At 37.8% G+C, this 15,138-nt stretch overlaps 1 protein-coding gene across 1 annotated transcript in view; it reads left to right on the forward strand.

Annotated features, from left to right (window-relative positions):
• Positions 1-15,138, forward strand: part of COL25A1 (collagen type XXV alpha 1 chain) — a 322,787-nt gene that overhangs the window by 205,713 nt on the left and 101,936 nt on the right. The window contains exons 6-7 of the mRNA XM_051616887.1: positions 8,899-8,925; positions 9,091-9,117. Coding sequence (XP_051472847.1) covers positions 8,899-8,925; positions 9,091-9,117 — 54 coding nt within the window. The remainder of the gene's footprint in view (positions 1-8,898; positions 8,926-9,090; positions 9,118-15,138) is intronic.

A 15,138-nucleotide genomic window follows, 5' to 3' on the forward strand; every position in this document is an offset into this window, starting at 1 on the left:
TTCTACATGGTATTAATGGAGACAATGAAGTTGAAAGATCCAGAAGGCCAGGAAGCTCGGAAGACATATTTCAATGACTTCAGGTACTTCTCTTGTAGGCAGTGATTGGCAGTGGCAAGCCTCCATTGCTCTGAAACTCTCCCCTCCCCTTGCTTTCTTCCTTTGTCTGGTTTCTTCAAAATGCTTGAAGTTCAGCCTGTCATCCTCATAAAAAAGATTCTTTTAAGTCAAACAAAAAGGACCAGATGAGCAAAGGACACTGTCATTTCAGCTGAATTGTTTACTGGGCCAGTAAGCAATCAGGGAAACACCAGAGTTCTTTGCATTACAGAAGCCACTGTTCAAGTTTTAGGTTAAAAAATTACTGAAACATTAGAATGTGAACTGCTGTTTCTGAAAACAACAGGAAGTTTTTAACTCGCAGTGAGGAGCTGTTTTCTTACTAAGCTTCTAGCAATAAATGAGAGAGCTGGCCTATGGATGAAAATGTACCAAAGGAAGTATAAAACATATTTAATGATGTATTTCTTATATCAAAAATCTGGAAAAAGGATTTAATGAGTTTGATTGGCAAGCGGTGTAACTTTTTCTTTCCAGTTTCTATTGTGTTGGGAAAGAAAGCCAGAATGTACTTCCATGAGCCCTGCAGTTTTATAAGCCCTAAATTCCTCCAGACTATATTTGTCTTCCTTTTAAGTCTTTTTCTTTTTTATTTTTATTTTCTTATTTTTCCCTTCCCCCCCCCCCGCCCTTTTCATTTTATATTTTTTATTGTTTTCCCAAGTTCTTACTTGGTTTTGGAGTAGACTGTTTTGGTCAGGTTCAAGGCATCAATACCAAATGCATCTGCTTAGAGCAGGGGGGCAGAAGAATACTCAGCTTTTTGAACAAAATAGCTCTATATTTGTTCAGTTTGCTTATGGGCTGCTTACTGGTACAGTCCTCACTGGTGAGTGCAGAAAACTCCTCTGGAGTGGTATTATGCATTGTTATTCTAATGAATGGGGATAACTGGGAGGTTAAGCAGTGCTATTTTTTTTTTTCCTCCTTTCCTTCATACTCCTTCTAAAATACAGTGCAAAATAAAAGGCTTGAAGCCTGTTGCAAGAAAAACTGATTAGAGCTATAACTTCTTTCCTTTTTCAGTAGTGACACAACAATAAATGTAGTACTTCTGGGGAAAAGGTGAAGCAATCTACCTTGAAAACTCTTGGTACTCTAGTCCTTTTTATAGTAAAATTTGAAAGCAGCCTTCAGTTCTTCTTTGTCTTCCTGTCACTCAAACATACTTTTAAATAGCTGTTTAATTCATTGCTCCTTGAATTTCTTTGGAATCATTTCTGTTGACCACAGTGAATATTTATTAATCAAAGTACAAGACCCTAGTCAACTTCACATTCTCTTGTTATTGAAGCTTACGAGCTATTGAATCTTATAAAGAAGCCCATGACTTATAATAACCGTTTGTATCTATTGCTAGCAGACTCAATCTTGCCTATTCCATAGCTACCATGCTATATATTCATTTTTCTGTCACTTGTGATGAAAGTACTCAACTAATGAGTGAATGCTGATGTAGAAATTGTCTTGTTTTTAAATTCTACCACCAGCGTGGTCAGATGTGGTCACACATGTGAAGTCACACACACACATCTATATTCCTATTGGAAAGGATATACTCAACACAACCAAAGGAAAGGGAGAAAGTAGGGTGGCTCTGTGAGGGTGCATAACAGCCTACCTGAGATACCAGAGGATGAGGAGTTAATTTTGGTCATACTATACTTTTTAGCAGCACTTGTTGCAACAGGGCAAGGGGCAATGGTTTTTAACTAAAATAAGGTAGATTTAGACTAGATGTAAGGATTAAATTTGTTTACAATGAGGGTGGTGAAACACTGGCAGTGGTGGTAGAAGCCCCATCCCTGGAAACATTCAAGGTCAAGCTGGATGGGGGTCTGAGCAATCTGATCTAGTTGAAGATGTCCCTGCTTGCTGTAAGAGGGGTTGGGCTAGTTCACCTTTAAAGGTCCCTTTCAAACCATTTTATGATTCTAAGATAGCATATTGTGCTTTCTTGTGTCTCAGGTGGTCATGGAATGCTGTAAGGATCTGCAGGAGAATTGGTAGGAGAGTAGGAAGCCTGAACCAGTCTGTATCAAAAATATGTCTCATTTTTTAATGTTTTATGAACCAGGAATTGAACACTAAAAATGATTGTACTGTCATTAAAAAATATTTTTAAAATCATGGATTGAACTAAAAAAAATTCTGAGACTGCTGTGGAAATAGCAAATGTGACAGTCATACTAGAAGCTCACTGTTCAGTCTGTTTTATGAATTTTACTTCTGCAAGGCAGACATCACTTGTGTTTTCAAATGTCTTCCTGTGGTTTTGAGCACCAGCCAAAAAAATTGTGGTTTTCTGTCTTTTTGATATAACCAAGATTATGTGTGTGTATTTGCCTTGCACCTATGGAATTATTGAAAACAGAAACTCTGGATGTTTTCTTACAAAATGAGAGACATAGCAATAGTAGATTTTCTCATCTGTGCTTTGTTTGGGTTGTATGGGGTTTTTTTTTCTGTTTTACACATTGAGTAGAGTGGTATTTCTTTTGTGGTGTTTTTTGACAGTATTGCATCAAAACTCTAGTATCATCAGTAAACTTCTGATTATCTAGCAAGTAGGGGAACGGGAAGGTGCATAGTGGAGAAGGCAGTGAGAGCTTGGATGCAGGAACTACATGTATTACAATGCACTGAGCAGTAGCTGTTAGTCGGGAGACTTTACCAGAAGCCATTTTTTGTCTTTAATAATATGTCAAGTGTTTCTGTCACTTCATCTTTGGTCTTACTGACATGTACAGCAGCTACTCAATTCACAAGAAGCTTAACAGTTGATTCAAATTATGATGTCTGCTTAAATTTATTTATGGCAGTGGTAAAGCTGATCCTTTTGTATTTTTTATGCTCAGGCAATAGGTACTTAGTCATACTCTCCATACTGTGGAATCTTCATAGGCCTGTTTGTGTTGAGTTTTGTAGGTTTTGAAAGAAAACCTTGTGTTTGTCTGTAGAAGGGGAGAAACAGCTGGGGAAGCAGAAAGCCTTGTTGATCAATCGAAGAAGGCAAGTATGTCAGAGAAAGAACAGGGGCCTCCTCTGGCTGGTGACACAGAGCCTTATGCTTCTTCCTGGGCACCAAACTGCTCAGTTAGCAGTGACCCCTTTGTAGTTTGTGATGCAATGGGATGATTTTTGTGAGCAACATTTAAAAAAAACACCCCATCCAGGTCTCAGAAAGAGATCTGGATCTAAATGCTTTTTTGACACATTTTTGGTAGATTGTATTCTCCTGCCTGAATTTTATTAACTTGTCTGATTTATGTATTGGCATAAATCACTGACTTCTGAATACAGTTGTTGGAATTTACAGAAGGATTGCCTTGTGTTTTACTTGTTGATGTGAATGTTAACTGAGCTGTTTATCTAGATTGTTAAATATATCAATTTTATGTTTCTCAGGTTACATCAATTTACATACTGTTTTTTGAGTCAGCCAGAGTTACTGTGTCAAATACTCAGGTTTCCTTTTCTCTGCCTTTGAATATTGTAGCAAAAAACTTCAGAATATAAGGGGAGCAAAGGAAAGATTGGTCTTTTGGATGGGGAGTTTGTTTTTTTTTCTTTAAAGTGTTCACCATAAGTCACTCATATCCCAGAAGAAGCATAAAATATGTAAAAGATAAGGGAATATAATTTCAGTGGTAGAAGCTGTTCAGATTCACTAGAAATTCTTGTGAGCAATTGTAACATTGATACAAGGTAAGATGTTGGTGTTATAAACAGTGTAGGTAAACACTGGCTGCAAACATGGCCAAGATTCAGCACATGCCAAAACCACGTTGCTCAGTAGTTCAGGGCTCGCACAGTGGATGTAAGACTGAGTGTAGAAACCTTGGAATAGTATTGTGTTTCTTAATACACTGCATAGCCTCTTATGATTCAGCATATCTGATCCTAATATTTTGCGTCATCTCTAGGTTAGACTGGGGATTGTTGTTCCAGTCAGGAACTTGTAATCTGTGAAAGTCATCAGCTAAATTTCCAAGAAAGACATTTGACTTTTGTCACTGAATTCGTAGTTGTTATGTGCTGAAACCACCCTTTTACTCTCAAAATAACCACAGAAACTGAATTAACTTGGGCAATGTATGGCATGTCATTTAGTTGTGAAAACAAGATTAATTTGACAAATTGGTTTACTTTTTGGGTTTGTCTAGATGACACTGGATTTGTTTGCTTTTCTGCTTGCCTCCATAAGGCCACTGCTCCCCTAAGCTGTCAATTAGACTGTTCTTGTGGATGCTGTAGCTGCTAGAAGGGATTAAAGCATTGTGTATTGGTTTATGCCAAAAGAAAACAAAGACTGAATATTACAAACTACATTCAGACCTCTATTTGTGAGGTTGCCTTAGCCCATGGTTGTTGTTGAAATGTAGGAAAGCAGCAACTGTGTCTCAAAGGTGATTTTTACAGGTGCCTTCTGTGGTAGCTCTTTCTGAAGGGAGCTGCTGAGTTTGAAATCTCAGGTGCCTTGAATGTGAATGATCCCACTGGGACCTGGGACTGTCACAGTCCAACTAATTTTGCTTGGTTGGCTGTTGCCAGCTTGTGCTGAGCACTGTCAAGTCCTTTCTGCAGTGGCATCGTCAGGGTTCTAACAGTCCCTAAAAATCTGGTTTCCTCTGCCCTGATTTAAGAGCTTTCTACAGAACGCAGAAACATTGCTGTTTCTGTGAACCTCTTCCTGAGAATTCCTTACTATTTTCATTTCTACTTTCCCCTCAATACCTGGAGCATTTTTGATGAAGTCATGGTAGAACCGTCAGTATTACATTTAAAGGCGAATCTGTAGCAATAGGAATATAGAGAAAATATATCTGTAAGCTAATTCAGGTAATTTTTAATGTTTGCAAAACCAATATAAATGAAATACTGGCTTTTTAAGAGGTCCTCTGAATGTGATTGTTGCAAAATTATAAAGGTGGCAATGGCTGTAACGGGTGGGGGAGGGAATACAAAATCAGCATATTTCAGGGAATGAAGTATAAAAATAATGGTGATCACATTCAGTTATCCCTAAGGGGAATAAGAGGAATGTTGTCTAAATAGAGACCACAAGGATTAGTCTCATGTTCCCCAGTACTTTGTTCTCTTTCCCTTTCATTTCTTGTACACATATTTATAATAATGTAAATATTTCATGAGAGAATGGAAGTGAGATTTTGATAGCCAAAAAAAAAAAAAAGGTCACCTGCCAGTAATCCTGAGCATGGCTGTTGTATGGATTTGACCCCGATTTCAGCTTTCTTGGCTGGCAGGTGCCTGGAGGCCTTTCATTTGGCTTTAGAAGACCTTGTTTTAAAACCAGTAGTATTTGTCGCCTAATTATGAATGCAGATTTTGCATGTGTTTATGATTTACAAGGCCTCACTTATGTGAAACAGGCTATAAACTCTCCTTGGAAATGTATAGTAGTCTGGAGCAGATAATTACACTTTGAGAAAAGAGCCTCTGTTTCCAGTGAAAACACTGTAAAGTTATTTCAGAAATGCTCTGACCTCAGACGTTTCATATAACTTGCACAAAATGCTTTCACATTTGTGCAGCAGCTAGTGGCTTGATCTCTGCCATCTCATAAACGAAAGCACAGAAGTCTCCCTGGGAAAAAAGCAGGATGTCTATGCTGTGGCCTACAAAGCTAGTGTTATTTTACTCACTCTGTTCTTTGTGTCTATACCCTTAAACAGAAGAAACCTTGCCCTCCTTTAAACAAATCTGTCTCCTAATCACACCCTGCCCCTGCAAACCCAACTTTCCCTCAGATTTTTCTTCCTCCCTCCCTCCACCCAGTGTACACATATGAATAAATTCTGCAGTAAAAACCTTGGGAGAATTTCTCTGCACAAATGGAAAGAAGATGTCAAAGACTGGGGATGTCAATTTTTTTTTTTAAGTTGCAAAAACAATAGAGAACAAATGAAACAATGGGGGAAGAGCCAGAGATGGGTGAACAAGCCATGAAAGAATTGCATTAATTTTCTTTTGATGAAACCCCACTGGTTGTCTTTACTGGCATCCAAAAGAACTTTGCCTTTTTTCCTCCCCACTGCCTCCTTTTTCTTTCTTTTTTTTTTTTTTTTCTTCCCCCCCCCCAACTATTTGCTTTTCAAGACTCTTGGTTTAAAGCAAAAGCATTGCAAATACAAATGCAGAGACTTGTGAGAATATTCACACCAAAAATGTGCTTGTGGCCTTTTGAAAAGCTGTTTTTAACTTCTAGTACAATACATTTGTCAGATATTGATGAACACTGTATGAAAAAATTGTATGCTGGAAGGATAACTTAATAACAACCATGATGTGTGGCACTTAGGGAGAGCAAGCACCAAGCAGTCAGAATCACTGGCTTTGTCCAACAGAAAGTAGTGAAATGAAGCCCTGGATTTCTAAATATGATGTGGCCAGGTAATTTTTAGAAAACCCTGCATAGGAAAAAGAACACAATTTAATTGAGATAGATTCAGTCTCATTAAAAAGCATTTTTGGGTATGGATTGTGTTTTCAGACAATGGGAAAATATGCAAGGAGAGGCAGGGGCTACTCCTGTGAGTGGAGACAGCTGAGCATATTGCCCGTAGGGAGTGTCTAGTAGCCCTGCAGATCTGCTGACTCCATCTCTGGTGTGGGCACAGCAACAGTTTCTATGACAGTGACCCAGCTTCACTCAGGGACTCGATGCAGTCTCTGCTGGCATAGTTTGTACCAACTGGAGGAGCTGTGTCAAGCGTGCCTCAGAAAAGTAGTGAGCCAAAACCCATCAGAAGCAGGGCTACCCTTGGGCTTGAGAACGATGTTGAACATCTGGATGAAGGCAGTAACAACTCCCACAATCGCGGCATGATCCAGTCCCCGCCATCTGCCTGCAGTCTTGCTCGTCTCATGTTATCTATAATTTCACACCTAAGGCCCAAGAAACAGTATTCTCACTGTAGCAGATAGGGGTCATGGTACTTGCAGTTTACAGCCAGTAAGATACTCAGAGCCAGCAACAGTTTGGTGATTAAAGGAGGTAGAATACGTAAGTACAGCCCTTTGCTTGTGCTCAGTGTTCACTGAGAAAAAGGCAGTAACTGATTTTAGTTTTCCTGTCCTGCAATTATTGTGTTACTGTAGGCATGAGTTTGCAAATTTGCAAGCTCAATGGCATGTGTGTGTGTGTTTTAAAGTGGACCTGAAAACGTGGCTCACTGTAATGTCACATCTGAGTAAGTATATATTGTCTGTAGTTAACAGTAGACAACACTGAATGTAGTTTCCAGTGTACAGATGTGAATATGTGCAATGGAAAGGGGCAATGAGGGATAAAGTATATAAAAAAGAGATGGAGTGACCTTAAAGGTGCAGCAAGGTTGTATCCATTAATTAAGTAATTTTGTTTAATTTGTTTTTGAAGAGGACAAGTTCTTGCAGGGCAACACAAACTGGACAAGGGTCATAGTTAATTGAGCAGATGATTTCCACTCAGCTAGCAGCTAGCACTGTCCTTCCTAAAGGAGATGTGGGAATGTCAGGTAGCAGACTTGTTTCTGTGTCCTCTGCAGCAGACAAAAGAGATGGTAGGCTATGGAAGGAGAGGCATATGCTTTAACTCCTTGAAAGATTTAGCAGCAGATGCTCTTCTCTGGCATGCATCAGAACCTCTTAAATATAAGCAGAAGATTGGCTGCAATAAGGATTCTCAAAGAGTTGCACATGGTTGATCACATCTTTAATACAGACCAGACTGATCTTCTTTCCATTTGCATTTATGTGAACCACATGAATTTTTACCAGTGTAAACTCTGAAGTGGTTCAAACGTGCTCAGCTCAACTAGGTTGCAGTTGTTTTTTTCTAATTATGTTGTTGGTGGCAACCATATCTCCTGCTGCATGCACAAACATACATATTCACTCTTCCTGTTGTAGCAGCGAACCCTGCTAGCTTGGATGGCTCCTTCTCTGTTTTCAGCTGCTTTCCTATGTACCTCAGGTCCTTTTATGTAATGAAACACCTGTGCATCTTTCAGAAAGCTGGAGGTAGAGTCTGCATTGTGTAAGCAGCCAGTTCTCTGCAGACTGCTAGTATTTTTATTCACAAGATGCTAACCTGAAAACTAGTGTATTAGAAACCTGCTGGTAGCTCTCTGGAAAGTGCTGAATAAAAATGGAGTAGGAAGGGTCCTCACTGTTTTGTGATTCTGTAACCTTACTGTTTGTCTGGTGGTAACACTAAATATTACTTCTGCAAAATCATGTTTTACAAAGAGTTCATTTTGCCTAAAACAGCATGCTTGAGAGTAAACATCAACTTCAGCATTGCCAAAGATAGGAATGAAAACACTTTTACATTCCCTAATCCATTTTTCTCTGGCATTCTAAGCTAAGGAGGGTGCCAAAATACATGGCAGATTTATACGCCTCTGAATTTATTAGCTGCCCTTGCAAAGGAGTTTTACTGTCTTAGAAAACATTTATTATCTTATAGGAGATAAACTGTTGTCCTTAACAGAAATCAATGGAAATTTTGCTATTTCAGGCATAGTTTTGCTTGTCTAAGTGGTCTGATTCAACACATGGGGGGAACAAACTATTGAAGAAGTAACAATGCAATGCCCACTATTAATACAATGAAGAAGCCATCTCTGGAATAGTCCGGGCATTTGGAGTGAAAAATGACAAGGGAATAATATATTGCTAGGAAGAAATCGCAGGTTGGCACAGCCTTGTTTCTTGCCCTGTCCCAGGACTTCTTCAGTATCAGTAACTCATCTTTGCTTCTATTTCTTCCAGGGCCCTCCTGGTCCGAAAGGCGAGAAGGTGAGTTGACGTACGGGTGACACTTGCAAGGTGAATGGAAAGCCCTCCCAGCATGAACTAAAGAGACCGTTTGTATTGTCACAGTGTAATGCTAGATGATGTAAGAGAGCTGGGTAGCACACAGATGCTGTGTTAAACCTATCATCTCATCTTTCCACTTTGCAGGGAGATCAAGGTGATCAGGGCCCTCGGGTAAGCATCTTAAAAAAAATGTTACACTTCCCCTTCGCTCAGTAGGCAATTAGTCTTTAGTGCAAAACTAAATTAAATACACTGTCTGAGCTAATTATGCTTATTAGCTGCATTTACCCTGCATGTTGAAGTAAGTGTCTGCAGGACAGTAATACTGAACATGACCAGATAGTGTCTGGCAAGATTTGAGTAACAGTAATAAGTAATGCATTAAAATACACAGTTTCCATTATGGGTGGAAGCAGGTTTCACAATGATTTTGCTTTGTTGTATAAAAGCTGGCTTTCCTAACCAAACCTCTCGGTTCCCCCAGCAATGTTTTCACGCCTTGCATGGGCTCCCGCAGTGCAGAGCGTTGGTGGGTTTCTAGTAAATGTTCTTCTAGATTTCATATAAAATGTATCTAGCTTAGGGTGAATTATAAACAAATATAAGGTATGCATGTATTAGCTCTTTTTCTTGACATGTATGTAATTAATATTTTAATAATAACAGTATTATCACCTCATAAATACATCCAGACAGTAAGACAGAACATGGTTTAGTTGTGGAACTATAAAGGTTCTTTTAATTTTTAAATGTCATGTTTATTTTAACAGAGAAATAGAGGAATACAGAGGTGAAAGTTCAGAAAGATTGTCTGTGCCAGTTCATTCTTCTCTACATCTGTGCTTCATTAGAAAACGTTTAGCTACATTATTCTGATGATATAGTGACTCTCTTCAGTTATACCTTTATAAATTTTTCTGTAACATGTTCCAGGGATTGTTTTTTTCTGTTGACTGTTAAAATTTTGAATTTGTAATTTTATTTATTTATACTATTTTACTTTATTTCTTTTTGCAGTCCGTAAGATTATCTTAAGTCACAACATGCTTTTGGAGCTGAATTTGGTGTTGGTGCTACTGGTGCTGTGGTACCTACAGGGTTCAATTAGGTGTCTTGGTGATACGAGTTCACAAGTATAAATACAGAAGCCTATTAATGACCAGTTTTAAATATTATTTCAGTTGAAACTCAAATGAAAAACTGGAAAACTGTTTAAAGAAATACAAAGCAAATCGAGAGTAAGAATGAGAGGAAAATTTTTTTATCTAGGCTAACTAATACACAGACTGAAGCTTCTGAAGAAGATAAAAATTTCCTTTTAGCTTCTAAGCAAATATAGTCTCTCTGAAGCCGTGCTGGGCTGTATGTATTGGCTGGTTCTGTCCTGCGGAGCCTCATGGGGAACATGAAAAGGGAGGGCAGAGGAGGAGAGTTGCAGTGCCCATGGCATAGGAGAGGATGCTCCATTCAGGGAGCCTAAGGCAGAGGTCTGTGTGTAGGTGCTTGCACAAAGTGACCTTCCAGTGAGACACTGGTGTTGGGTTCAGAACAGGACAGCAAATTTGACTGAGGTATCAGAGAGGGATACAAGAGCAAGTAAATGTGGAAGGGCAATGTTATAGAGAGTGTTACATAGCTGAGGATAAGAATCTGGCAATATGAGTGTTGGAGAAGTTTCCAGGGTAAGACCTAGAGATCTGAACACAGGAAAACAAATAAAGCGATATCAACACAAGGGAGTTATGGTGCTCGTTTTTCTCATGGTGGCATCAAATGGGAGAGCAGAGGACAGTTTTGGTAGGAAAGCAAAAGGTGCCAGAACCTCCACTGGTCCAGGAACCTTGGCAAAGTGTTGGAGAGATTTAAGACTTAGAAAGTCATTAAGTGTGTGTGGCTTTCAGTCTCTGGGCTGGAAATAGCGGCAATACCCAATAAGTTTCAAGTTGCTTGGTGCTACCTTGTAGATGGACTGCATCTGCAAGGACTGCAGTGGAATATCTGCTACACAGAGACTGTGTGTCCCACTTCGCAAAGACATACCTCCTGTCCTGGAGGGCAGTAGAGTCCTCATTGAACCGTACAAGTCATGGTGAAGGTTATTTCATGGTTTTGGTAAATCAAGCTGTGTAAAAAGTAAAAAAAAATCCAACCTGAGGAATTAACGTTTAAGGACATCAGAAAGATATATCTTCAGCAGCAGCTGGCAGTTGAGACTGAATTCTGTATCTCTTCAAAAGGAAAGTGGTAGCTTCCCCCACATTGGACAGTTTTAAGTCTCAGCTTGACAGGGTGCTGAGCCATCTCATATAACCTATAGTAGTACCTATAAAGGTTGGACCAGATGATCCTTGAGGTCCCTTCCAACCTGGCATTCTATGGTTCTGTGAGTCTATCTGAATATATAAGAGGAATTCAATAAGGTCAGCAGTAGGGAGGAAGAAGTGTTGAACAGCACCTTGTGGACTAGCTGAACCTTCACTGATTGTTTAGTCAGTGCATATTGTAGTAATTTGCCCAATTTTGTTGTTTTTTCCTGTATCTTTTTTGAAGTGAGCTTTAATGAGTTCTGCAGCGTCTCCTTTTTTGCCTTTGTATTTCACAAGTAGTAAGTACCACAAAGCCTCTGACCATTTTATGTTTCATGTTACAGCAGTTATCTCTCCTGATGACTGTCTTCAGGGTGAATCTGCTCAATTTGCTGTGGCAGGGGATTTACAGTATAATTAATGGAAATTATACATGTAAGCCAGTCATGCACCAAATGAAATGAAACCAATTTAAACCTGGTTGGCTGCCTTTGCACACAGTTTTCCATCACTGCCTATATAAAAATAAATTGTTTTGAAGGCAATACCATGCAGTATTATTTTTAAAACATATTGTGCCTGGAAGTGACTGTGGAATGACAACATTTGGATTTGACAAGTTTGTAGACAGACTGGATATAATACCTAAAAGTGATAGACATTTTAAAGTTAATTCCTCTTTTACAGAGAAGAAGCCTCAAGTGTATTTGTTTGTACATTTTTATATATTGGTTTGAAGCTAGCATTTGTCTTAGCAAATATTTGTATTGTTCCAAGTCATTTTTATGACTCAAATTTCAAGATGACCCTTATTCTTTATAAAAACTGATATATTTTCTTCCAGGCATTTTCATTAGTAAAAGAAACCAAAATAAGCTGTAAAGACTGTTCAGGTCAGCAGGAACCCAACCCTGAAATATAACCTAGCAGTCAGGCACTTGTATTTGTACAATAATGGATCTGATTTTTTTAGTCTTTGATAAAGAATCTTAAGTATTTTCTTAAGTATTCAAAAGTAATCTGTGTATTAGATTCTTTTATCATACAGAGATGGCATAAAGGCTCTAGTTCATAATGCCATGTGATTTAATTTACTTATGCCCATACTGCCTATAGAAAATGTGAGCCAAAACAACATTCCAGTGGTGTGAGTGATGCAAAATTCATGCCCTGAGTGTGAGTTTGAACTACAACTTAATATGGCTTTTGGTTACATGAGGCCACAGATAAGTTAGTGGTGGATGTGTTCAAAGGTCCTGCTCTTATTTGAAGAAATGTAGTTTTTTTAATCTCTTTATGTATTTTTGTATCAGATCTCTACTCGTTATTCTGAAGTTCTGGTAGACTAAACGTATAGGTCAAATGCAGAACTAGCTTTCCTCAATATCAGTGTAAGAAGCAGTAAGTTAGTAAATGTTGTTTTAGATGCTTTTCTTCTTGCTGAGAACATGGCTTCATGACATATCCATAGAGATTTGCATTACTGTACTGAGCCACAGCAAAATTGAAAATTATGGGTTGTAGTCTGTGGACTATTAGAATAAATGCATTTGTCAGTCCACTGCTCGGTTTCAGTTGCTCAGCTCTACCCCAGTTTTTTTAAAAAAAAGCCCTTGAAGATTTCATAATGGCAGGATTGCAAAGGATTTATTATCCATGCAGAGGTTGTACCCTGATTAATGGAAGTGGAGCTTCTGAGGTGAATGTTTGGGAATGGAACAGCAAGTACAGAGTGTCTTAATCAGTCTGTTCTAATCCTTCTGTAAATGACATAATAAATATCTTCTGTCCTCTTCATCTTTTAGTTCAGATACATGAGAGATTCCTTGCTTGTCACATCTAGAAATCATCAGCTAGCAGCTACTGTTAAATTGGTTTTTATCTAGGTACAATGAGAAACCACCCAGGAGCCATACTTAAGTATTCCCGTAAAATTATTTTCTCCTTTTGGTATGTTTAAGTAAATTTCCCTAGGAGCTGAGTCTGCAGAGAACTGATAACATCTCTAAAATATCTGCAGCAGAAGAGATTAAGTTCTAGAAAAGAAAGGTACACAGAAGATTGTTTTATTGTGTTACCTTTATTGACTTGAAGATTTAAAAAACTCCTTTTGTACTTTTAAAACAATTAGGCTTGGACAGTGATGTAGTGTTCCTTTCTATTTAACCCTTACCCCTTGTTTACTTTTAATACATTTGCTATCATTTGCTGCCCACTAAAGAGAAATAATTGTTTTACAATAGAAATTTTGCGAGTTCTACGCTTCTGTGCTGGAAAACTATTAAAATGTACCTAATATTGACAAAAATAGTCCTGGAAGCAGTCTATTTTTTAAAAAAAAACCTTAATAAAAATATGTATATGTAGATATAAGCCATGTTTTTAAACTAAAGTATTGCTTCACTTCTTACGTTATAGACACAACTGTTTTTAACTGTCTCATATTAAAAGGAAATGAAAGATATCCAAGCCATGCATTTTTATTTTTTTCCTTTAGAAAAGTTTTTAGAAGTCTGTTTTTAATATGTGTAAATTATTATTAGTTAATATGTTTCTAAGGAATGCATAAAAATATTTTGGGCCTTTTCCTACTGACAATAAATGGAAGAACTTATATTCGTGTCATTAGCATAAATACCTCATTCATAAATCAGAAAATACTAGGTACTGTGTAATGATTAAACCAGTAACTTTTCACTATCCTTTAAAGCCACCTTAGTTTGTATTACATGTCATTTGAAGGCTGGCACCCTTTTTTTTTTTTTTTTAATTTTTTTTTTTTTTTTTTTTTGAGAAAGAACAGATTTGACTCACAAAGTAGATAGTAAGTATAAAAATTAAACTGAGTTCTTACCTTCACCAAAATCAGGACTCCATTTTTGGGCACATTGCTAACTGTAGCAAATGTAGGTAAATCAGTCAGGTAATAGGAAGCTTTCTTCCCAAACAGTCCATGATAGTAGTTTTTATCCTCATTTTACATCTTGTCAAAGCAAACATTTATAGTATTATAATCAGAGTATTATGTTAACTAAATATAATTTTACATAATTTAAACATATTCTGTTAATTTCTTCCAGGACTGTCCTTGATCTCCTTGATGATATATGATTATATACCACTAAAGTTTCTTTTAATTTCTTCTATAAATACTGCTTATTTGTTTTATCTGCCTTAATAGGACTGAGTAGCTTTCATTAGCATAAATTAGTTTTGTCCCCAGCTTTTTCTTTTTTGAATAAATGCTCTTTGGTTCTGTTTATATGAATATGCTGCCAAAAGCTGCAGCAGAGGTGGTGATATAGAGATGATGTTCCCTTAAGTGATACTCTTCAGTGTGTATAAAAGCATATTTTCCTGTTTGCTATGTGTTACTTCAAACATATAGTACGACTATACCATAGTGCTTTAAATTCATACTGTACCGGTGTGACTGCCCACATAGTTGTTTCTTCTGTTATTAATTGGCGGGTGTAAACCAAATTACAGTTCAAGTTATAAACTATATCTAACCACTGTTTCAAACTCTACTCATAGTGTGCCAGAATCAGCAGGCTAAAAAATTTTCATTATTCCATCTGTTAACATAAATTTCATCAAAGCAACGTCACTGAGAAAACTGCCAGTTTGTCTGTGAGTAGTTAATTTAACTTCTGAGACCTGGTTTCCTTATCTGCCAAAAGGCAACAGAGGTATTTACCTACTCCATTCTTGGGACTAACTTATCTGTTCTGCTTCACTAGTATTAGGCTGTTGTGGCTCCCCTGTTTTCCATTAAGCTGAAACTAGGGTAACAAATCGGAGTTTACTTGGAGCTCTGTAACTAGAAAGGTTAAGAAAGAACTCAGATTGCACTGGCTGCTGACTTTGTCTGAAGCCTTGGGAC

Source organism: Apus apus, chromosome 4 (genome assembly GCF_020740795.1).
Source record: "Apus apus isolate bApuApu2 chromosome 4, bApuApu2.pri.cur, whole genome shotgun sequence".
Taxonomy (NCBI): Eukaryota; Metazoa; Chordata; class Aves; order Apodiformes; family Apodidae; genus Apus; species Apus apus.